Below are 23,466 nucleotides of genomic sequence, written 5' to 3'. Positions count from 1 at the left end.
TTACACATCGACTCATGTTGCTATCTCCTTTTAGCTATCCCAGCTGAGTTCACAAAGCCTCTTCAGAACGTAGAGTCCAGAGAGGGTGAGACTGCGACCTTGACTTGTGAGTACTCTCTGCCGGGAGTCCAGTTCCAGTGGAGAAAAGGCATTGAGAGCCTCAGGCCTGGAGACAAGTATATGATGAAACAGAAACAGACCGTCATTTCACTCATAATCCGATCTCTGAAGCCAGAGGACTCTGGGGAATATACTTGTCAGTGCAGAGGCCACCACACAACAGCAAGGCTCAAAGTCCAAGGTAAGGCCATGTCACTCATCTTGTTCTTCGTAGGGTTAGGGTTATTCAAAATTGACCATTACTTGTTTTCCTTATTTGTCTCTTGCTTTCCAGACATTCCGATTACATTCATCCAGCATCTGAAGAACATACATACCGAAGAAGGGAACAATGTCATATTGCGATGTGAACTATCCAAATCTGGAATACCGATAGAATGGATGAGAAGCCAAGAAGTGCTAAAGAACGGGGTGAAGTACCAGATGAGAAGATGGGAGACAACACTAGAACTTTTGATCTGGAAAGCTGTTCCTGAAGACAGTGGGTTTTACAAGTGTGTGTGTGCTGATCAGGTGACATCCACCACTGTCAAAATCAAAGGTAGCAAGTATTCTTTCACCAAATTACCTTATAATCGTAATTTATCGGTGCTAAATATTCCTGAACTCTCCTTCAGCTCTCCCGCTGACCTTCAAGCAGAAACTGCGCAATGTAACCTTTGAGGAGGGAAACACAGCAATTTTACGCTGTGAGATTTCCAAAGCATCTGCCTTTGTGGAGTGGCAAAAGGGGGGGTGTGAGCTCATCAAGAATGGCAACAAATATCACATTCGCCAAAGGGACACGCTGATTGAACTGAGGATCCTGGATGTGACGCCGGAAGATAGCGATATCTACACGTGCATTTGCGGGAACGTGGAGACCACAGCGACCCTCACTGTGAACGGTACAGTAGTTGTAGTAAAAAGCATCAACATTCATTATACGAAATTTGCTGCTTTTATGTGTTAATGTTTAGTGACTCATAATTCAATGTTGCGTTTTAGCGCTCCCGATCACCTTCAAGCAGAAGCTGAAGAACCTTCAAGTGGAAGAAGGTCATAACATCAAGCTTTCTTGTGAGATCTCAAAGCCTGGCGTCGCAGTGGAGTGGAGGCTGGCTGGTGAGCTTCTAGAAGATGGAGAGAAATTCCAGATGAAGCAGAGAGGCTCCGTGCTAGAGCTGACCATCAGCGATGCCCTGCCGGAGGACAGTGGCGTCTATGCTTGTGTCTGCAGAGACCAGAAGACCAAGGCCACAGTTAAAGTCATTGGTATGTTACGTAAAATAGAAAAGGTGTTGTGACTAGTTTGAAACACGTTTTTTGAGTTTAAGTGTATAATGCAGAGCACCCTAAAATTTTATAGATTGAAATGTGAGAGCATCTCCAGATATTTGAATCAAATGCAGTTTGTTGTCCATGTAGCAGATCATCTTTCATGAGGGCTTTATTGACTATGTACCACAAACTGGAACATCTTCTTTGTTCTTTGAAGCTGTTCCCGCCACGTTTAAAGGAAGTCTGAAAAACCAGGAGGCAGAGGAGGGCAATAGCGTGACGCTCCGCTGCAAAGTGTCTAAAACAGATGCCCTGGTAGAGTGGCAGAAAGACGGGAAGGTTCTGTCTGAGGAGATGTCGGGACAAAAGTATCACTTGAAACTTGAAAGGAAAACAGCTGAGTTGACAATTGTGAATGTTCAAGAAGAAGATGCCGGGAGGTACAGCTGTATTACCGGAGATGAGAAAACCACGGCAGAGCTAAAAGTGAAACGTAAGTAAAATTAACATGGCAGGACAGTTAAAATATATTCAGTGCTGATGACTTAAATCTTCTCCACCAATCAGCACTTCCTGTCACATTCAAACATGAGCTCAAGAATTTGGAGGTAAAGGAAGGTGACAGTGGGCTTTTCTGCTGCGAGCTCTCCAAACCTGGAGCTCCGGTGGAGTGGCGGAGAGGTCGTATGCTTCTGAGCAGTGGAAGCAAGTATGAGATGAAGCAGGAAGGACCTTACACAAAGATGATTGTCAACAACGTGCAAGATGGAGACGCTGGCAAATACATTTGCAAAACCAAGGATAGTCAATCAACAGCTGTGCTGTCAGTCTTGGGTGAGTTGACATCTGAAAACATATTGCTTTACTTTTTGGTAACTCCAATAAAGATCATCTTCACTGATATAGAGGGCCCAAAATTCCTGTCCTCAGGTATTCTAATTCTTTTTTTCCCTGCCTGACAGGTTTACCACCACGTTTCACGCTCATGCTCGCCAACCAGGAGGTGATTGAAGGCAACAGTGTGTTTCTTCGCTGTGAGCTGAACAAACCTTCCCAGTCAGTGGAGTGGAGGAGAGGAGGGCTGGTGTTGAGGCAAGGAAACAAGTATCAGATGAGGAAGAAAGATTTGCAGCTGGAGATGACTATCAATGAAGCCACACTCGAGGACACTGGTGATTACGCCTGTATTTGTGGCGAAGAAACTACGACAGCTTTTCTTTCAGTTAATGGTCAGTATAAAAAGGATACTATCACTAAAAATAATCAGAACGAAATATTATTAATATAATATTCCCTCTAGAACGACCTGTCAAATTCCTTCGTGAACTGAGTAATATTGAAGTGCAAGAGGGCAACGGGGTAACACTTAGCTGCCAGCTCTCCAAAGCAGGGCTCACTGCTCAGTGGATGAAAGGAGACAATGAGATAATCAACGATGAACGGTATCAACTCAAGCAGAGAGGCTCTACACTGGAGCTGGTCATCAGAAAGAGTCAGCCTGAAGATAGTGGCGTTTACAGCTGCATTTGCGAAGATATTAAAAGTACTGCCACGATTATAATCACGGGTGAGACTCATGTATTTTACTGGATTAGCTGGATCACAAATTATTCCATTATTATTATTTTATTATATTTCCTGTCGTACATCCCCCTACAGCAATTCCAGTGACATTCAAGCAAAAGTTGAAAAACCAAGAAACAGTGGAGGAGAGCAGTGTGATACTCCACTGCGAGCTCTCCAAACAAGGAGTCCCAGTTGAGTGGAGAAAGGATGCTCACCTCCTGAAGGAGGGAGACAAATATCAGATGAAGCAAGAGGGCAGGGTGTGTGAGATGCTGATCACGGATCTAACGCTTAAAGATACTGGTGAATATAGCTGCTCCGTTGGAACAGCTGTGACTTCGGCTGATATCAAAGTAAGAGGTAGGCTTCCCTCAAGAGAACCAGAAGAATCAAAGTTGCTGGTTTATTCAATTAAATTACCTGTCACAATCATAAATCTGATTTTTTTCCCAGTTCTTCCTATTACATTTAAGCAAGAAGTTCAGAATATGGAGCTTAAAGAAGGTGACAGTGGAGTGTTTTGTTGTGAACTGTCCAAACCTGGAGCTCCAGTGGACTGGAGGAAAGGAAGAGTGATCTTGAAGCCCGGTTACAAATATGAAATGAAACAGGAAGGGAGTCTCACCAAACTGTTTGTCAACAATGTAGAAGAGAGTGATGCTGGGAAGTACACTTGCAAGACGAAGGACAGCCAATCCACTGCTGACCTCATTGTGAAAGGTGGATGATTACTCACATTACCAATAATACACCCAGCTGTCCGATCCAAATGTTCACAATGACATGTATTTCCAGCACCTCCCATCACATTCAAAACCAAGTTAAAGAACCTGCAAGTGGAGGAGGAAAACTGCATGACGTTGACATGTGAATTATCCAAACCTGGTCTTCCTGTTGAGTGGAGGAAAGGCCAGGAGCTGCTGAAAAATAATTTCAAGTATCAGATAAAAAATCGAAACGGCATGATGGAGCTGACCATCAAAAACACTCAACTGGAGGACAGTGGAGTCTACAGCTGTAGCTATGGCGATACCAAGACCGTAGCCAACATCACTGTCACCCGTAAGCCACGATTGCTATTTGTAAGTCTGTGTGTTTCAAAATCGTACAAATTTTCTCTATTCCACATCCACAGCTATTCCCCTCAAGTTTAAGATGGGTTTAAAGAACCAGGAGGCCGCTGAGGGAGGCAACGTGACCCTACGATGTGAACTGTCCAGGACGGGGGTATCTGTCCAGTGGTGGAAGGGAGAGGACCATCTCTCTCCAGGTGGGAGGTATCAGATGATCCTCAAGGAGACCATAGCTGAGATGAGCATCAGAAACGTCCAGCCGGATGACGTTGGGGAGTACAGTTGTGTCTTTGGCGAGCAGAAGACGACGGCGGAAGTGAACGTTAGAGGTATTCAATGCTTTTTGTTTGTTCCTTCAGAATCTCATACCTGGGAGCGGTGCAATTGTTTCCATAGTTTGTCTTGCCAAGTAGAATATGTTTTTCTTCATGCTAGCGGCAGCATCAGTGTTCTTTGAGAAGGAACTGGAGAGCCAAGCGGTGATGGAGGGCAAATCGGTGCTGCTGACATGTGAAGTTTCCAGTGCGAATGTCCCTGTCACTTGGAAGAAGGACAACATTGCCATTAAAGAAGGAGGACGAGTAATTATTACAAAAACAGGACCTACGCATATGTTGGAGATCAAGCAGCTGAACCTGGAAGATGCTGGCGAATACTGTTGCATCACCAGGGGCAAGAAGACCACCGCTAAGTTGGTTGTGAGGGGTATGTGGTAACGTAAGAATCTCCTCCCATGTATGCCTACTCCATTGCCACAAAGGTGTTCTTTCTCCTGCACAGAGCGAGTTCGAATAGTTAGAGAACTTAAAGACATCACCGTGACTGCTGGGGAGGATGCCATGTTTGTGTGCGAGCTTAGCCACGCCAATGTGACTGAGGGTGTGTGGTGGCTGGGCTCCAGTCCATTGCAGAGGAACGAAATGAACCAGATGACATACCAAGGTCGCACACACCGACTTGTCCTCACCATGACAACACCTGAGGAGACGGGCATTGTGGCATTTGTGGTCGGGGAGGAAAGGACATCAGCAAGTCTTCTCGTGGTGCCAAAACCCAAAGGTATGGAGAGACGTAGCTATGTGAAGATTTGTTGATCTAAAAAGATGTTTTCATTTTCAGTTTTGTTTGAGGAGAAGCCTCAAGATGTTCAAATCTTGGAAGGAGAAATTGCTACTTTGTCCTGCACAACTTCTGACTTCACCACCCCTGTTACCTGGAGGCGCAACCACATCCCTCTTCGAGACAGCGATAAATTTGAGATACGAAGGGAGGGAAAAGTCAATTTACTGCTCATCCATGCAGTGGAACCAATGGATGCTGGAGTTTACTCTTGTGATACAGGCGACGCACAAGCCAGTGCCAAGCTTACTGTGAGAGGTAATATAGGAATTAGTGTGCTTTACAAAATGAAGATTATGTCCATTTGTGCCTCTTTTCTTCCCCAGAGCTCCCACCATTCTTCCAGGAAGAGTTGCAAAATGTTGAGACTGAGGAGGGAAGCTCAGCCGTGCTTTACTGTGAGCTCTCCAAATTGGGGCTGCCGGTACAATGGAAGAAGAACAGGTTGCCACTTAGGGCAGGCAGGAAGTACGAGATGAAGCAAGATGGCTGCTTTCTCCAGCTTCATATCAAGGAGCTTAAACTTGAGGATAGTGGAAGCTACACGTGTCAAGCAGGAAATGTAGAAACTACTGCAACTGTTACAGTCAAAGGTAAGGTCTTATTGCAATTGATGACATGCATTATATAGACAAAAGTATCATTATATTAATATTTTGGTAACGCGATGTCCATTATTACCCAGAGCTACCGCCATTCTTCAAGAAAGATTTGAGAAATGTGCGGATGGATGAGGGAGGTTCAGTTACCTTGAGCTGTGAGCTGTCTAAACCTAGTGCGCCAGTGCAGTGGAAGAAGAACCTGCTGCCTCTGAGGGCTAACAGGAATTATGAGATGAAGCAAGATGGCGGTCTTCTCCAGCTTAGCATTGTGGACCTTAAACCTGAAGACAGTGGCAGCTACTCATGTCACGTAGGAAGTGTAGAATCATCTGCAACTTTAACAGTAAAAGGTAGGTGCAGTGTCTTCTTCTATTCTCTTCACAGTCCTTTTCTCATCCTTGACTTATTTTTTTCCTAGAACTTCCGCCATTTTTCAAAGTAAATTTACAGAATGTAAAGGGTGAGGAGGGAGGTATTGTCTCCCTGCGCTGTCAGGTATCGAAGCCAGACACTGTAATACAATGGAAGAAGAATAAGTTGCCATTAAGAGCCAGCAACAAGTATGAGATGAAGCAGGAAGGTTGCCTCATCCAGCTTGACATCAAGGAGGTCAAACCTGAAGACAGTGGAAGTTACACGTGTCAAGCAGGAAGTACAGAGACCACTGCAACCGTGTCAGTAAAAGGTACTGTTCTTGTATCTTTGAAACTTCATTGCTCCAAAAGATGATACAGTCCCCTTAACCAAATGCCGTGATGAATCTCCCCAGAACTGCCTCCATTTTTTGTTACAAAGTTACAAAATATTGAGGTGGAGGAGGAAGGTTCAATCGTACTGTCCTGTGAGTTGTCCAAACCTGGAGCGTCGGTGCAATGGACGAAAAACAGGCTGCCTCTCAGGGCCAACAGGAAGTATGAAATGAAACAAGATGGCTGCCTCGTTCAGCTCAAAATCAGTGACCTCAAACCTGAAGATGGTGGGACCTACATATGTGAAACAGGAAACGCAGAGACCATTGCAACAGTTTCTGTAAAAGGTAACGTCCACTTGACAATTTTGTGAGCTCATATACGTAAGCATATTTGTATCGTTCTTTTCTAGAAATCCCAGTTGCATTCAAAGCTGACTTGCAAAGTACGGAGGCAGAGGAAGAAGATACAGCAGTCCTGTCCTGTGAGCTGTCTAAACCTGGAGTGGCAGTGCAATGGAAAAAGAACAAGTTACCTCTGAGGGCAAATAGGAAGTATGTGATCAAACAAGATGGCTGCCTTCATCAGCTTAACATTATGGACCTTAAATCTGAAGATAGTGGAACCTACACATGTCAAGCAGGAAGTACAGAGAGTTCTGCAAGAGTGACTGTGAAGGGTATGTATTTTTCTGCAATGTACAGTTAGTTCTCATGAAATTTAATCAATGGTTTGCCCAATAGAGTTCCCATTATTCTTCAAAGAAGAACTAGTAAGTGTGGAGACAGAGGAGGGCGGCTCACTGTCTATACGCTGTGAACTGTCCAAACCTGGAGTGCCAGTGCAATGGAAGAAGAACCGGCTGCCTCTGAAGGCCAACAGGAAGTTTGAGATGAAACAAGATGGTAGCCTCCTGCAGCTCAACATCAGTGACCTCAAGCCTGAGGATGGTGGTAGCTATATATGCCAAGCTGGCAGTGCAGAGACTATTGCAACAGTGTCTGTAAGAGGTGCGTCCTTTTTAGGAAAAGCATTTTATATCACCCTAATTATGTATAATGATGTTTTACTAAACCTCCACCAGAGCGCCCGGTTTCATTCAAAGTTTACTTGCAAAGTATGGAGCTAGAGGAAGGATTAACAGCTGTCCTGTCCTGTGAGCTGTCCAAACCTGGAGTGGTAGTGCAATGGAAAAACGACAAACAACCTCTGAGGGACAACAGGAAGTATGAGATGAAACAAAATGGTTGTCTTATCCAACTCACCATCAAGGACCTCAAACCTGAAGACAGCGGAAGCTATACATGTCATGCAGGAAGTGCAGAGACTTCTGCAACTATAGCTGTCAAAGGTAATTTCTTATTTGTAGACACAGAATCATTGACATATTAAGTTCAATTTGTCAAAGACTTTATATATTCAACATAAAGTTCTCCTGTTCTGTTTATAACCCAAACATTGATCAATTATATGCCTTTTTTAGAACTCCCATTAGTCTTCAAAGAAAAATTAGAAAATGTGGAGGCAGAAGAGGGAGGTTCAATCTCTCTATGTTGTGAGCTGTCTAAACCTGGAATGCCAGTGCAATGGAAGAAGAACAAAGTTCCTCTGAGGGCCAACAGAACGAATGAGATGAAACAAGATGGCTGCCTCCTCCAACTCAACATCAAGGACCTCAAAATTGAGGACAGTGGTAGTTATTCGTGTCATGCCGGAAGTGCAGAGACTGCGGCAACATTGTCAGTGAAGGGTGTGTATCTATTTTAGTGTTTGGGTGGTTCACTCATAGCATGTTACCAATTCTTGCCAGTCATCTTCTGAAATTTAATTTCCCCAGAGCTGCCACCGTTGTTTGTGACAGACCTACAAAGTATAGAGGTGGACGAGGGCATCTCAATCTCTCTGAAATGCGAGCTGTCCAAACCTGGATTGCCAGCGCAATGGAAGAAGAACAGGCTACCTCTTAGGGCCAACAAGAAGTATGAGATGACGCAAGATGGCTGCCTTCTCCAGCTCAACATCAAGGAGGTCAAACCTGAGGACAGTGGTAGCTACACATGTCAAGCAGGTGGTGCAGAAACCACATCAACTGTTTTTGTCAAAGGTGTGTGTATATAAAAATTCTATAGTACCATTCACTTTTAAGTTATTATATTGGATCTCAATTGATTGGGCAGGTGAGTCTGTTATTTAAAATTTGGATGACTTCTTACCTTCTAGAATTACCTTGCTTTTTCAAGAAAGAATTACAAAACACAGAAACAAAAGAGGGAGCTACAGTCGTTTTATGCTGCGAACTGTCCACACTTGGAGTGTCAGTACAATGGAAAAAAAACAGAATGCCAATAAGAGCAAACAAGAAGTATTCAATGAACCAAGATGGCAGTTTGCTGGAACTTCATATCAAGGAGCTAACTTCAGAAGACAGTGGAATTTATTCATGTCAAGCAAGAAGTACAGAGACCTCTGCAATGGTGTCTGTAAAAGGTTGGTACATCTACTGCGTATGTATTAAATAAATGTACAGCAACAGGATGTAGTAATCTGGTATATTTCCCCTCACCTTGAAACTCCCTACTCTAGCATCTGAGACCATTTTGCCAGATGAGGAACCTCCCATGATACTTCCGCAAACAAGGAGTACCACTTCCACACCTGAGAAAGTGAATCTTCCCGATGTTCACCCAATCCCTCCAGAACCCAAGAAAAGGACATTGCGCAAAGCATCAATCACCACTTTAGAATCTGATTCAGAGCCAGTGTTTAACATAAAACAGTCTTTGCAAATAGAAACTAAAGACCAGAAGGAGATCCAGACTGAAATACCTGTCAAGACAGTCTTTGAAAATGCTCAGGGCTCATCCAAACCTGAGAGTGTGAATCTTCCCATAGTTCACCCAATCCCTCCAGAACCCAAGAAAAGGCGCAAAGCATCAATTACTGCTTTAGACCAGGATACAGAGCCCATGTTTAACATAAAACAGCCCACTCAGTCTTTGCAAATAGAAACTAAAGACCAGAAGGGGATCCAGACTGGAAAATCTATAGACACAGACTTTGAAAATGCTCAGGATTCATCCAGACCTGAGAATCTGAATCCTCCCGTTGCTCACCCAATCCCTCCAGAACCCAAGACAAGGACACTGCGCAAAGCATCTATCACTGCTTTAGAAGGGGATGTGGAGCTGATATTGAACATAAAAAAGCCCATTCAGTCTTTGCAAATAGAAACTAAAGACCAGAAGGGGATCAAAACTGAAAAATCCATCAAGACAGATTTTGGTTTAGCTCAGGATTCAAACCAACAGGAGGATAAAACGGAGGTTTACAAAGGACCAGCAATGTTAGTTGAGAAGGAGCTTCTGATTGAAAATGTTGAGACAGAGAGGATGCAACCAGCAAAGCAACAAATTAGGCCAGAAGTGAGTCAGCCAGGCATGATTCCTGAAGACAAGCAAAAAGGAAAACCTTGCAAGAAAGTCGGAGAAGTTGAAAAACTAGATGACCACTCAGAGACAACATTGTGGAAGAGACTTGAGGAGGAGAAAAAGGATGTAAAACCAACCGTAACATCCATTGGAAGCAAAATATTACAAGAAGCAACGTCTACTATTAAGGATAGTGAAGTGGGGAAGGCAGAAGAGGGTTTGAAACCCCCTGTGAGGTCAAAAGTAAAAGCAGCAGGAGAAAGGGACCCAACGGAATATGTCAGAAAAGAATCTGAAGAGCTCATTCTACAGTCATCAAATGCTACAGTCAATGATTCTAGCAAAGGAAATGCAGAGAAAATTCCCATAAAACAAATCAAGACCACAGAGAGAGTAGAGGAGCAAGTGCCATCAATAAATCAGCTGGAGAGTCAATCTGTAAAAAGAAAAGAGCCGCCTCAAGATACAAAGACTGAAATAATTCCCCCAAGGCCACCTGTTAGGTCAAAAAGTAAAACAAGGACACCGATGGAAAAGCAAACGTCAAGAGACACTGAGACAGATCAAGATGAACAACCGGTGACAACATCCAGAGAACAACGGCTAAAAGAGAGAGCAGCGTCTTTGAAAGATGAAGAATCAAGACTTGAGATGAAACAATCAGTACTTGCAGATGCTGATCTGGTAGAGACGTCAGTTGTCCCCAAACAGCTGATTAAACATCCAGTAAGACCGATGAGAAAAGAACCTGAAACGGACAAAGAAATAGCTGCCGGATCTTTGGAAAGGAAGGACGAACAACAAGAAGTGCGAATGACAGAAGAAATTCCTCTCCTCTATATCTCTGAAGATGAAACTTTCTCAGAAGCTTTGACCGAGATCCCACCTGACCACAGCGCCGTTCAACCTGCTGGCTTCTTTGATGAAACGTCACCCCAACCTTACACCCCGCCTACCATTCTGGTTCTCCAGAAGACAGTCCAAGATACTACACCAACGATTTACATGAGTGCTGAAGATGAACCACAAATGCAAGAGACTAATGGCAAGATCCAGATTCCCTTCAAAGACTACAAAACCGACAAAGATACACGACCAGTGTTGAAAGAGGTCTTTAGGAACCAGTGTGTAGATGTTGATGGTACCATCAGTCTCGTGTGTACTGTCGAAGGACAGTACGAGAGCGTGCGCTGGCTTAAAAATGGTCAACCAATCAGTAGTGACAAACGACATTGTATTAAGACACCAGAGGGAGGTGTATGCTCTCTTGTTATCACTGAACTGACCCTTAGTGACGGTGGCATCTACACTTGTGAGGTGGTCAATAAGTTTGGTACTACGTCCTACAACGGAAACATAACGGTGGTTGCACCTCAACAACCTGTTCAAACACTCCACAGGCAAGTGCATCCACCTCTTGCCGCAATTACTCCACTGCAGTTGGCTTCACAGAAACCTGAGGAAAAAACACAGATTCAAGATCAGCCAACTTCAGGGACTGATCCTGATAACTACGTCGAGAATATAGACGTCTCTTTGTGGGAAGCTTACAACCTGACAGAGCAGCAGATTCCGTTGAGCCTTCACAAAAGGAGAACATCGTCTCTCATCGCCACCAGCTCGAGTGAGTAATACTCTACGTGTAGTTTATCCTGAACACATTTTTAGTTTTCTGCATTGAATTGTCTTTCTGTAACAGTGTCAAGTCCATCTGATTATGACACTGCACCAGATGTGATGGAACCTGTGGAAATTAAGAACTCAAGGTAATGGAGCCAAGGTTTTGTTATTCCAGATGTGTCTAATCCCAGTTCAGGACTCTGCCGCACTGGCTAATCAACCAAGCTATCGGGTAAACAAGTGCTAGCTTGTTTAACAGCCACTTGATTAGAAGCAGTTAAAGCCAAACTGTGGCTGGGATTCTGTCTGGACCTGGATTTGAAACCACTTTTTTATTCTCATGGTGACAACTTGGTGTTTCATGTATATCACTACAGGGAGCTTCCTAAGGCAACAGACCAAAAGCCTCCAAAGGATTTGGATCAACACTTTTTACAAGTCAAAGGTGAGAAGTGATCCTACTAGACCTAGTTTGCTCCAGGTTTTGATCAATTATTACTCTGGTATCACTCTCATTTATAGGCACTAAAGAGGAACAGATGAGGACCCCATCTCCTAAACACCATATGGCCCACACACCTTTAGCCAGCACTGTCTCTGGATCAGAATCTGAAGGGGAAGAGGATCAACGCGAGGTTTGGGCTTTCAATGGCTAAACTGCAATTGTCCATTTTATTGATAAACCTCTTTAACTTTTTAATTCCCTTAGACGTTTGAAATGTATGTGGCCCGAGCAGACTGCAACCCAAACAGTGGAAGCAAGGAGAGTTTTTTACTGAAAGAGGGTCAGTTTGTCGAGGTCCTAGACTCCGTCCATCCAGGCAAATGGCTCGTAAGAACCAAACCCACCAAAACCAATCCTGCTCGACAAGGATGGGTGTGTCCAGCCTACCTGGAGAAAAAGAGAAAGGTTAGATGTTCATTCTAGAAGTTTGTAAAATGAATAAACAGCTAATGAAGAGAAATGAGAGCACTGTTATGTTTTGTTTGTGTTTTGACAGGAGGCCTTCACACAATTGCGGGCACCTCAAGAGGATCTTGATGAGATTGGTTCCACAGGAGAAGAGTATAGAAGGGCTTTGAGGTTTGGTCACAATACAGAGCACTGTTCGAATTGTCTATTACTGAATAAAATGTTGTTTTCTTCAGCCAACTGATCCAAGGTCTGATTGATGGTGAAGAAGAGTTTGTCAAAGAGATGAAGATGTTTATTTCTCATCCATTAAATTATTTGGACTCAAGTCGCCATGTTCCCATCAACATCATCAACCAGAAAGATATCATTTTCAGAAATATAAAGGACATTGTCCTTCTTCATGAAAAGTATGCAATTTTAACGTTTTAACAGTGGACGGCAGATTTTGACGTGAGCTACGGTTTCAGGTCTATTCTCCCTGGACTGAGAGAGTGTACAACAGACGATGATGTCGCCATGCATTTGATCCATCACGTTGAAGATCTTGAAGAGTATGTTCACTACATGCTCGGGCAATCACAAGCAGAGGCCTGCATTGCTGATAAAGCTACCCAACAATATCTCAAAGTAAGATTGTCAATGATAGTCAATCTGAATAAACAATGTGACAGACGACAAATACGGTTTTACTGTTTTACAGGAGCTACCGGGCTCTGGTAGACCTGAAGCTCCAGTCATAGATACTTTGACCTTCCTCCAAAGACCAGTTGAAAGGATTCAGACATATCAAGCATTGCTGAAGGTCAATGATGAATAATTTATACATTTTCAAACATTGCATAATTGTCCACAAGGTGTCAACTCGGATTTTAATTTCCTTTCAGGAGTTAATTAAGAACAAGGCCAAAAGCGGTCAGAGCTGTTGTCTGTTGGAGGATGCCTACTCTCTTGTGTCCTGTCTACCCTGGAGATCTGACAACTTGCACCAAGTCTCCCTGATTGAAAACTACCCTGCTCCTTTGACAGCCTTGGGCGAGCCTGTCCGGCAGGTAAGCGAAAGTATCAACCACATCTTGGAAATTTCTCTCTAGGAAGTAAGAATTATGAATGAGAAACATGTCGGTATTCCTGTTTTTCCTCCAAGGGCGCCTTTACAGTGTGGGATGAATCTCCAGAAACAAAAAAGACCTCCAGAGGGCATCAGAGACAAATCTTCCTATTCAAGGAATGTATTGTCCTGTGCAAACTAAAAAGAGATGCCAATAAGAACTGTGATACGTTCACCTTCAAGAATAAAATGAAGGTAAATAAAATATCCATTGGTGGACGCTTGTTGATGTAAATATTCATGTTCACATTTTGTTTCTATCAATCTCAGTTGAATGATGTAGAGCTAAAGGAAACGATGGGAAGTGATGAGAAGACTTGGGAGCTTTGGCATGAGCACAGGGGCTCAGTGCGGAGATATACACTGCAGGGCCGCTCACCACTGGTGAAACTTTCCTGGCTCAAAGACCTGAAGGAGTTTCAGCAACGAGCCATCCTGCCTACTAACAGTACATACAGCATATGACAAACCTCAATTTTTAAATAAGTTTATCTAAATGTTGTCTTTGTTTATGTCTATCAATCAATTAGACCCCCCTGTGTTTACATCACTACTGTCGGACAACAGGGCAAAGATCGGACAGACCGTCAAACTGAGCTGCAAGGTTGCGGGATTGCCTAAGCCTGTGATCACTTGGCTCAAAGGTCAGAATAATAACGCAAAATGACTGGCATTGCATCGGTTGACACGATGTCTTCTCCTCAGATGGCCTCGTATTGGAGGATGATCCTCGGCATATTATCACAGCAGATAAGTCAGGCGCGTGCATTTTGATCTTGGACAGTTTGACCACTGAAGACTCTGGACAATATGTGTGCTATGCTACCAGTAGCATGGGCAGCACTGGTACTATGGCTACCGTTGTCGTGCAGGGTGAGTCTCGTGAGAGATTTCAATATCATTCTAATGACACTTTGTATTTTCAATTTACAAAACCTTTACTGTTTAATCCACCAGCGCCACCCAGATTTGTTAGTCGTCTGGAAAGTACTTGTCTGATTGAGAGTGAAGACATTCACTTCACTTGTTCCACTCGTACAACTCCTTTGCCCAGAATCAGGTCGGTATGCTTTTTTTCCCCAAAATCTCTGATACAAAGCACTTTTATGCCACTACAAGCCAAATAATAAATATATATTTTTAATGCCCTTTTACATTAGAAATATCCAGTTTGATGGCAGATTTCCTTCAACTCTCTTATATTGCATCTTGCAGGTGGATGAAGGATGGCAAAGAGTTGACTGACAAGCAAAAATATTCAGTCATGAATGACTCCCGAAGTGGAATATTGTCTCTAACGGTCATCAGTGCAACAGAGGCAGACATCGGACTGTATGAGTGTGAGGTATGATGAGCTCATATGTACAACGTCAATAAATCGTCACTGATGCACATCGAAAATTTTGTTTCACTCCAGCTATCGAATGAGTTTGGTTGTGTTAAATGCAAGGCCGGACTGTGCCCCTCCTATGTCGCCCCGAATGAATCTGAGAGTGACCAGGCGCAAGACTTACCTCCTAAAGGTAGGACAGTTCGAGCTATACAAGGTAATTATGCTTTACAGAACAAAGCGGTCATTAGGGGACTTTTTTAGGGACATACTTTCATTTCTTCTACATGGAGGAAGTAAGCACATGCCATCGTTCACCACAGTTCATGTCTGTTCCCATTATAATGCCACTTGACAGTCCTGTGGGACAATTCATCCATTCTGTCAGACATTTACTTACTTTTCCTTTCATCTACTTCACTTGCCTACATCTGGAGTTGGGTCACCTAGGTAGCATACCAATTGCAGTTTAGTAAGCAAAACACGGATGAAAGAGAAATCGTCATTTATATTCATTCATCTGTTTTTCACTGTGAGTTATTGTCAATCGATTGAGGTCACACTTACCGTACTTAAATAAATTCAACCACTTGAGAGTTGTTGGAGATACTATTTATGCTAACAAAACGAAAACTATGACTATACAGAGGAACTGGGAGCTAGACTACAAAATAAAAAAAATCCATTTGTTTGTATGTAAAAAAGTCTGTTAAATTTGTGCCTCTGACAATGTAAGTTGTTTTTACTAGTATGTATTATCGATTTTGTAAAGGCATGGATCACGTTCTTAAAGATTGCGCAAGTGTACCACTGTTTTTCCTGTATTTTACCATTTCATTCTCTATAACCTTCATGTTTTCCATCTTCCCCCTACTCGTCCAAAAACAGAGGTTTCCTCATGCGGACCGCTCCATGTAAGTCATCATTGTCACGATAACATATAACCCGATCAGTGTTTCCCGTTTTCCCCCCTCCTGTCAACGCATGCCCAGCTAACTCTTCGTCACCACAAATACAAGATGGTCATGTGCTGGGCAGATTTTCTTATACAGGAGTGGGCACATGTCTTGTTGATGTGGTGGATACTTTACTGTAGTTTCACTAAAGCCTGAAGCCAGCAGGTAAGACACGGTTGTGTTTTCTGTGTCATCGCAGGTAATGTACGTTTTACTCATGTCTGTTAAATCATTCCAATTATTAACAGAATGCTATTTTGCATTTTTTTCTAGATGCAGACTCAGAGGGCTGGTCATCTGCTTTTGTGAATAAATGGCTGCAAACAGATTTTACTCCCTCCTCGGTTGCTCAGTTAACACCCATTCATGAACAGTGAGCATTTCATTAATACAAATGAAAATGTCATTTAAATTTTTGGGGGTAAGAGAAGAGATTACGTATGTAGGATTAGGGTTCGAACACCCACTTAATTATCTCATTCATTGCCATTGGATGTCAAAGATCCATTTTAACTGGGGTGGCAGAACACTTGAACAATTAAAACACTAACCTCTTAATTGATTTTTTTGCTCTCCAGAGCTGAGTCTAGTCTTGCAGAAGTTCCTCAACTAGCAGAAATGGATCAGCCAACACAGCAGCAGCCTTCGTATTACTTGGAGGAGGAAGAAGAGGAAATTTATATCTCAGAGCAAATGCAGGAAATTACAGATGGTACTCCTTTTCTTCTGTATTAATCAAATGAAGAATCACTCTTTTAGAACTTATTTGCTGTCCTGTTCAGTTGCTCCCTTCATCCAAGTACCTCCTGAAGACGTTTGTGTTGAACCAGGACAATCAGCCACATTTACCGCCATCATTACAGGAAGGCCAATACCGCAGATACAGTGGTACAAGGTAGGAGTCCTGCAGAAGTGAAACAAGAGCTTCACTAAGAAATTCAATTCTTTGTACTTTTGATTTATTTGCTTTATTGGGACCCTTTTGTTTTCACTTGTATTGTAACGATGTCAAATGGGGCTTACAATAAGAAAGATTAGTGTTGTCACAGTTGTTTGGGTGTTGAAGTTTGATCTATGCTTTATTACTGAAGGACGGAGAAGAACTTAGAGCCAGTGACAATGTGGAGATTGTCCAGCATGCCGCCCGCTGTTCAGTGACCATAGTATGCCCAGAAAGTCAAGACAGCGGTATTTACACCTGCTTGTCTTACAATGAATCTGGCCATGTGTCGTGTCAAGCTCAGCTCTTAGTGGAGGAAGGTGAGACAATAGATCGTTCCAATTCTTGGGACTGTGAGGAAAACTAAATATTTTCAGTTATTTAATGGTACCGCTGTTTCTTTTTAGGTTCACTAGGGTCTCAAGAGAGAGAGGTGGAGTTGGGGAAGAGAAGGAAGCTATTCACCGTCTATGATGTCGGTGAAGAAATTGGAAGGTGAGTCCATATTGTTCTGCTTCATCTCTGTTGAGATTCATCTAAGTTTTTTCATCCCTAGGGGAACATTTGGGGTAGTGAAGCGTGTGATCCACAGAGGGACAAGCGAAGTCTTCGCTGCCAAATTCTTACCACTGCGAAGTAGCACCCGCACCCGGGCCTTCCAGGAGAGGGACTTGCTCTCCCGTCTGGCACATCCAAGGGTGGCTTGTCTACTGGACTTCTTCTGCACCCGGCGCACGCTGGTGCTCATTACGGAAATGTATCCCTTCTTAAAAAAAAAAAACAATAAACCCGTTTTGCTTAGTAGATGAACTTCTTTAACATATGGAATCACTAGCTGCTGTTCTCACGGCCTTGTAGACCATTTGTTACTCAGAGGGTTAGTTTCGGAGAAGGAGGTAAGAGATGTTTTTCCTCATTCAAATTCTCTTACAATGTATATTGTTCTTGTGAATTTTGCTATAAGACAGTCAATTTTTTGTGATTCCAGGTCCAGTCATATATTCAGCAAATTCTTGAAGGTGTTGGACATATTCACAGCATGAACATTTTGCATCTGGACATTAAAGTGAGATTTTGGCTCAATTACAAGACTAGCAAAAAAATTCTATTAATACAATATTCATGTTGATTTATGTATAACCCCTCAGCCAGAGAATATCCTGATGGTATATCCACCTAGAGATGAAGTCAAGATCTGTGACTTTGGATTCTGCCAGGAAGTAGACACATCCAGACATCAATACAGCATGTTTGGTACGCCGGAGTTTGTTGCACCCGAAATTGTTCATCAAGAACCTGTCAGTGCGGGCACAGATATTTGGTGAGTCGAAATCTAAATTCGACATTTCAATAAAAAATCACAATATTTTAGCTGTGTATTGTGTGACAAAAGAGAATTTCTAATTGTAACAGGTCAGTGGGTGTGATGGCGTATTTATGGTAAGTCTCACCAGGCAACAAACAGAACTACACATCTATCCATTATCGTAAACGCAGGTTTTTTTTGCTATTCCTTTCTTTGGTAGTCTATTATGTCGTTGCCCCTTTGTGGGTGAAACCGACCGTGCTACACTACTGAGAGTGGGAGAAGGGACCTTAAACTGGGATGCCCCCGATGTCATGAGTAGAAGTCCTGAGGCCCAAGCCTTTCTTCGCAGTCTTCTTCAACCAGACCCTGAGTAGGCCTTGTTGCATCCTTTCTTTTTTCACTGTGCAAAATATTTTAATTCCTGTCTACCCTGTATAGGAAGCGGCCATCTGCCTTTGAGTGTTTGAGCCATGAATGGCTCCAGGTAAGACCTAAATTGTTCTGCAGTTTTTCAACTTGAAAATGAAAATCAACCAAAATTTAACTGTGATCAGGATGAAAATGCAGGGGAAGACACGGATGAAATCAACACAAAGGGTTTAAAGGTTTTCATCTCAAAAAGAAAATGGCAGGTGAGTTATGAATGATTCACGAAACTCGTGGAAATGAGAAATTCTGCGATTTGTCTTCAGCTTTGTCTTTTGCTTCTTTGCCCCCAGCGTTCCTTGACTTGTGTTGGTTCCGTGCTCACCTTAAAGCCAATTCCAGAACTCCTGGATGCGCCTCTCAGATACACCGCGGTGACTGTTCCCCGTGAACACCAGGAGAACAGTAGCACCTCTCCGAGCAGTGGTTCATCATCCGAGTACGATGAGGCTGACTCTTGGGACTTCTTCCAGCACTGCAGCCCAACTGAAGAGGAAGAAGAAGAAACAGAAGATGACTATGACCCCTTGAGCGAGCGAGCACGGATCCCGAAACCCTTTACCAAACTTCGTCAAGGTCTATACGAGGAGGAAGAAGTGACGTTTGGGGAGGAGGAGGATGATGACGAGCTGGTTGGTCGGATGAGCATGCTAGAACGGAGTGTAAGCAGGCAGTCCGCTGCGTCATCAGATGTTTCGTATCTCCAAACTCCTCAGAATGAAAGAAGGTTCAACAAGGGCAGTAGTCCGTCTCTCAACCTTTCCGATGGTGACGAAGGTTCAGGGAGTGATGCGGGTCGAATCCCTCGAGGCAGCGTGATCCGTAGCACTTTCTACAGTTCATCTCATCAGCTTTCACCCATGTCTGCCAGACACATGACATTACGAGACAAGTTTCAGGCCAAGAAGCAGGAAAGAGGTCGCAAGCCACTTCGGAGGAGCATGTCGGGGCGCCTCAATGAACCTCTCATAGAATACGTGGAGGATGACATGGAAGTCAACCGAAGCCAGAGACGGGGGTCCATCCAACCAACCATGCACAAGTCTACTTCCTTTGACGGCACCATGACCCGTACCAATGCTCCACCCCAGAGAAGGAGCAGGTCTCTCGATGAGTACTCTCGGCGCTCTCCCAGCTCACCCAAGCCCTCAAAGTCAGGTGACGAAGAAGGTACTCAAAGTATGAAGGAGGATTTCACAGACGATGAAGTGAGAGGAAGGAAACTGCTGGTGATTCCGAAACCTCGAAGACCCATAAGAAGGAGGGGTTCAACTGTTCCCGCACAGGGCACCGCCGCACAGGGCACCGCCGCATCGGGCGGTAGATCTGCTCCATTAAACCTTCTTGTGGGTAACAGAATCAGCCACGGGATGGATCAGGAGCAATCAGAGGGTGACGCCTTCACTGGCTCCCAGGGTTCCTTGGCTGAATCGTTTATTTTGGAACACGGTGGTTCCGAGTCCTCCAGTAGACTTGGTTCATATGAGGAGCTCAGAGGGAGGTACAGATCAGAAGAGAGCGAAGGGTATGATGACCCGAGGGAGCCTATGATTTCATCATCTTCTCGGTCATTTCAAGAACTCAAACCCAGAGGCCAGTTTCCCCAAGCTCCACCACGTAACCGTACCCGCTCCAACCCCAACATATGTCGCTTGCAGATGTCATCAACACCTAGTCCAAGTCCTAGCCTCTCCTCTCTCCAGGCTCCTGAAAGACCTCCCAGGGCAAAAGATAAGAAAGAAAGCCACGGCCTGCAAAGACATGCATCTGCACCAGCTCTCGAACTTCAGCCACCTGCAGGAAAATCCCCAAAGCTGGGCCTCCTTAATATCTTTCGAAGGCAATCTTGGGCTAGCCATTCCTACTCGCAACTGGATAGCGCAGAGTTAGGACCAACACTTGGAGAGATAATGAAGCCAGATACACCTTCCATGTCGTTCAGAAAGAAAATGAGAGCTTCAGCATCAAGTTTGACCAAGCTGTTTTCGAGATCATCCAGTAAAGAAGATCTAAGTAAAAGAGGTGAACTATTTTTTCATTACTACACTGATGGTCGATTAAAGAACATACATCATCTTTGTTTCAATGTTACAGGGCCAATTGTTAAGGGCTATATGGAACCTGAAAGGGAGCATGGCCTTGAGAGTCCAAAGAAGAGGACCTCCAAGCGTTTGCCAACTTTCAAGATACCAGCATTCAAAAAATCAAAGGGTATCAAATTAGTAATTTGTCAGTTGCTCACAAAACACTCTTAATAATTTTGCTATATTTCATTTTATTAGATCTTCTCATCCGTCCCAACAAGGCTGATGTGTTTCATTTGGACGGAGGTGGAGTACTGCTGGTGTGGAAGCCTGTTCAGTCTAGTGACCCGGTTACCTACTGTGTGCAGTACTGTACAGATGGTTGGTTCACAGTCGAAACACATCTTGTAGGCTACATCATGTCGTCTTCTAAAAGAATGCTACATTGCTCCTCAGGTGGCGACTGGACAGTCCTCTCAGAAGATGTGAATGATAGCAGCTATGTGGCAAAGGATCTCCCCAGAGGAGCTTCTTATGTTTTCAGGATCGGCTGCATCACTAAGACAGGAGCAGGACCTTTCAGCGATGCTTCCGCCCCGGTTGTTATGGCAACTCAGCATGAAGGTGAGGGCAAGAAACTTTCAAAAGAACCTTCATCCCTTCATCTAGTGATGTATTTTTTGTTGTTGCACAGATGCAAACATTCCTCTCATCCAGACTGAGTGCCTTGGTTCAAAGGTTGCTGGCTCAGAAAGTCAACCAACACAAAGGAATTACAACTTCCTCTCAGAGATCAACAGGTTAGGCTTTTAGGAAGTTCTTGAAGTTTGTTCCGCCCTTGTGCTCCATTCCAGATTATTTCTTGTTATCTTGGACTCAGGGGTCGTTTCAGCGTGGTCAATTTATGTCGCGATGCTGAAACCAGCCAAGTGTTTGCCGCCAAGATCACACCTTACCGGGTGGAGCAGAGACAGTTGGTACTGAGGGAATATAAACTCTTGAGGAGGCTTCACCATCCCCACCTGGTAAAACTGCACAGTGCTTACATCACTTCCTGCTACCTGGTGCTGGTGGAAGAGCTCTGTCCTGGCAAAGAGTTGCTCTACAACCTAGCTGCGAGGTGAGAGATGTTTGAAACCACCGCAGCACGAAAAAGTACGAACACAGTGGGCCTGTATTGAAATGTTTTGATTCAAACGATCATCACATTAGAAAGCTTTGCAGGATTCTGGTAACAATCCTGATCATCAAGGAACAGTTAGACACCATGCCTTAGTGAGTTTACATTTCTCGTTGGCCACCGCACTGAAAACCTTCTAGCTCCGCCCCTGACCGTCTTTACCGCCATGGTTTGAAGTTCTGTTGCAAACACCTTGTGCCAATTTAAGCTGTGTTGCATATTTGTGGTTTTGCAGAGATGTGTATTCAGAGGCTAGTGTGGCGGAGCTGCTTGGTCAAATCCTGAGTGCAGTCGACTACCTTCACGGCCGGCGCGTGGTCCATTTAGACCTCAAGTCTGACAACATGCTGGTAGACGACGGAAACCACCTGAAGATTGTTGACTTTGGCTCAGCTCTGTCTTTCACACCTGGTCAGCCTCTCCACACTGAGCATCTGCAGGGTCTGTCGGAGAGTAAAGGTGACTATGAGTCCATCGTTTGACCTTATGTCGCGTTGTTAATTCTCTAATATACTAAACCTTTGACTGTCATGGCCTTCAACAGAGCACCGCAGCAAAGGTACACTTTCTTTACTGGAGGCTGGATGGATGGATGAGTGGCAATAACATCACAACAACCAATTTTCTCATCATTTTGTTTCCAGTATTCCTTACTGATTTAAATGTTCAATAACTCACAATGTATTATGCACGTGAACTTGCCAGTGCCAATAACTGCACAATATTTTATGAACACCATCATGTTTCTGTCTGTTTTGTCAGTTTATATTGTCCTCCCTAAAGCTCCGGAAATCCTAGAGGGCCAAGGTGTTGGGCCTGAGACTGATGTTTGGGCCATCGGAGTTCTCTTGTTTATTATGTAAGCACATCAATTTGGAATAGTTTGTCTTCTTCCTCCTTGCTGATTGTAATTGCTGTCTGGCAGGTTGAGTGCTGACAGCCCATTTCATGCAGAACTGAGCTGGGAACAAGACAAAAACATCAAGAAAGGGAAAATCCAGTTTGGACGATGTTACCCCGGTTTGTCCGAAGGAGCCCTGAACTTGATGAAGAGCAGCCTGAATAACAAATCCTGGTGAGCATCTCAGCGAGAGACAATGAATGTCTGGATTCTTAAAAGACAAAAAAAAAATACATCTTTGGCATTGAATGAGTTTTAATCCAGATATCGAGATTTGGGTTGTCTCAATGGATTTTTATTTTTAAGGGCAAGACCCACGGCGGCAGAGTGTCTCCAGAACCCTTGGCTGCGTGCCCATCGTGCTCCCCATCGATCACGCCACTCCAAGGTGTGCTTCTCTACTGATAAGCTCAAAGCATACCTCATACAGAAGGAAGAGAAGAGAGACCAAGTACGCACCAAGCTTCAGGGTCCCTTCTTCCAGTAGTGAGCCAACTGAGAAAACAATGGAAGGGTACAGCATGGTATTAACAAAGTTGTGTGTCAATCAGTTGTTCTTTGAGGAAACTGTGATGCGTCTTAAAAAGCTGCATATCCCTTTATTTTAGCATTGTGGTAAGAGTGTTCTATGTGGTTTGGTTCTGGTTTAAATGCAAACATATCAGGGGTAATGTTCAGCGAGCAAGTTTGGACATGATCATGTTTCTCTGTGCATGTCACATTTGAATTTAAATATAACATTGTTCAACCCTTTTTGTTTTCATGTGTAAATGAGAATTTATTTTTAGGTTGGATATCTGAGTCGTACAATTGATTGTGTCAACCACCGGCTTGGATGAGTTTTTGGATGACGGGTGAAATAAATGGCATTAAATTGACTAGTAATTGCCGTCATGTTA

General features: G+C 43.7%; 1 protein-coding gene across 5 annotated transcripts in view; it reads left to right on the top strand.

Moving 5' to 3' along the window:
* The window catches only part of obscna (obscurin, cytoskeletal calmodulin and titin-interacting RhoGEF a), a 29,426-nt gene extending 5,974 nt beyond the window's left edge, over positions 1–23,452 (top strand). For 2 of the 5 annotated variants that reach the window (XM_061296880.1, XM_061296885.1), the window contains 66 exons: positions 35–301; positions 395–661; positions 738–1,007; positions 1,108–1,374; positions 1,598–1,873; positions 1,948–2,214; positions 2,343–2,609; positions 2,681–2,947; positions 3,040–3,306; positions 3,400–3,666; positions 3,742–4,008; positions 4,082–4,348; positions 4,455–4,724; positions 4,800–5,078; positions 5,139–5,396; positions 5,465–5,731; positions 5,824–6,090; positions 6,159–6,425; positions 6,510–6,776; positions 6,842–7,108; positions 7,173–7,439; positions 7,514–7,780; positions 7,913–8,179; positions 8,267–8,533; positions 8,650–8,916; positions 9,013–11,481; positions 11,557–11,623; positions 11,855–11,922; positions 12,000–12,112; positions 12,187–12,387; positions 12,479–12,561; positions 12,627–12,800; positions 12,861–13,020; positions 13,094–13,195; positions 13,278–13,442; positions 13,538–13,696; positions 13,772–13,949; positions 14,032–14,145; positions 14,207–14,374; positions 14,459–14,561; positions 14,717–14,846; positions 14,919–15,024; positions 16,061–16,160; positions 16,366–16,499; positions 16,570–16,682; positions 16,879–17,047; positions 17,135–17,222; positions 17,284–17,484; positions 17,563–17,623; positions 17,716–17,793; positions 17,876–18,048; positions 18,141–18,167; positions 18,254–18,406; positions 18,475–18,520; positions 18,591–18,668; positions 18,756–20,484; positions 20,557–20,673; positions 20,745–20,867; positions 20,943–21,110; positions 21,181–21,286; positions 21,367–21,606; positions 21,902–22,125; positions 22,211–22,225; positions 22,429–22,525; positions 22,592–22,741; positions 22,874–23,452. In XM_061296880.1, the coding sequence (XP_061152864.1) occupies positions 35–301; positions 395–661; positions 738–1,007; positions 1,108–1,374; positions 1,598–1,873; positions 1,948–2,214; positions 2,343–2,609; positions 2,681–2,947; positions 3,040–3,306; positions 3,400–3,666; positions 3,742–4,008; positions 4,082–4,348; positions 4,455–4,724; positions 4,800–5,078; positions 5,139–5,396; positions 5,465–5,731; positions 5,824–6,090; positions 6,159–6,425; positions 6,510–6,776; positions 6,842–7,108; positions 7,173–7,439; positions 7,514–7,780; positions 7,913–8,179; positions 8,267–8,533; positions 8,650–8,916; positions 9,013–11,481; positions 11,557–11,623; positions 11,855–11,922; positions 12,000–12,112; positions 12,187–12,387; positions 12,479–12,561; positions 12,627–12,800; positions 12,861–13,020; positions 13,094–13,195; positions 13,278–13,442; positions 13,538–13,696; positions 13,772–13,949; positions 14,032–14,145; positions 14,207–14,374; positions 14,459–14,561; positions 14,717–14,846; positions 14,919–15,024; positions 16,061–16,160; positions 16,366–16,499; positions 16,570–16,682; positions 16,879–17,047; positions 17,135–17,222; positions 17,284–17,484; positions 17,563–17,623; positions 17,716–17,793; positions 17,876–18,048; positions 18,141–18,167; positions 18,254–18,406; positions 18,475–18,520; positions 18,591–18,668; positions 18,756–20,484; positions 20,557–20,673; positions 20,745–20,867; positions 20,943–21,110; positions 21,181–21,286; positions 21,367–21,606; positions 21,902–22,125; positions 22,211–22,225; positions 22,429–22,525; positions 22,592–22,741; positions 22,874–23,054 (15,824 nt within the window). In that variant the 3' untranslated portion in view covers positions 23,055–23,452. The remainder of the gene's footprint in view (positions 1–34; positions 302–394; positions 662–737; positions 1,008–1,107; positions 1,375–1,597; positions 1,874–1,947; positions 2,215–2,342; positions 2,610–2,680; positions 2,948–3,039; positions 3,307–3,399; positions 3,667–3,741; positions 4,009–4,081; positions 4,349–4,454; positions 4,725–4,799; positions 5,079–5,138; positions 5,397–5,464; positions 5,732–5,823; positions 6,091–6,158; positions 6,426–6,509; positions 6,777–6,841; positions 7,109–7,172; positions 7,440–7,513; positions 7,781–7,912; positions 8,180–8,266; positions 8,534–8,649; positions 8,917–9,012; positions 11,482–11,556; positions 11,624–11,854; positions 11,923–11,999; positions 12,113–12,186; positions 12,388–12,478; positions 12,562–12,626; positions 12,801–12,860; positions 13,021–13,093; positions 13,196–13,277; positions 13,443–13,537; positions 13,697–13,771; positions 13,950–14,031; positions 14,146–14,206; positions 14,375–14,458; positions 14,562–14,716; positions 14,847–14,918; positions 15,025–16,060; positions 16,161–16,365; positions 16,500–16,569; positions 16,683–16,878; positions 17,048–17,134; positions 17,223–17,283; positions 17,485–17,562; positions 17,624–17,715; positions 17,794–17,875; positions 18,049–18,140; positions 18,168–18,253; positions 18,407–18,474; positions 18,521–18,590; positions 18,669–18,755; positions 20,485–20,556; positions 20,674–20,744; positions 20,868–20,942; positions 21,111–21,180; positions 21,287–21,366; positions 21,607–21,901; positions 22,126–22,210; positions 22,226–22,428; positions 22,526–22,591; positions 22,742–22,873) is intronic. The other 3 variants (XM_061296882.1, XM_061296883.1, XM_061296881.1) reach the window with 3 other exon arrangements.
* The last annotated feature ends 14 nt before the right edge of the window (positions 23,453–23,466 follow it).

The sequence above is a fragment of the Syngnathus typhle genome, linkage group LG14, assembly GCF_033458585.1.
Source record: "Syngnathus typhle isolate RoL2023-S1 ecotype Sweden linkage group LG14, RoL_Styp_1.0, whole genome shotgun sequence".
In the NCBI taxonomy this organism is placed as follows: Eukaryota; Metazoa; Chordata; class Actinopteri; order Syngnathiformes; family Syngnathidae; genus Syngnathus; species Syngnathus typhle.
Note: the sequence above shows the minus strand (reverse complement) of the source record. Positions and strands in the feature narration are given on the sequence as shown.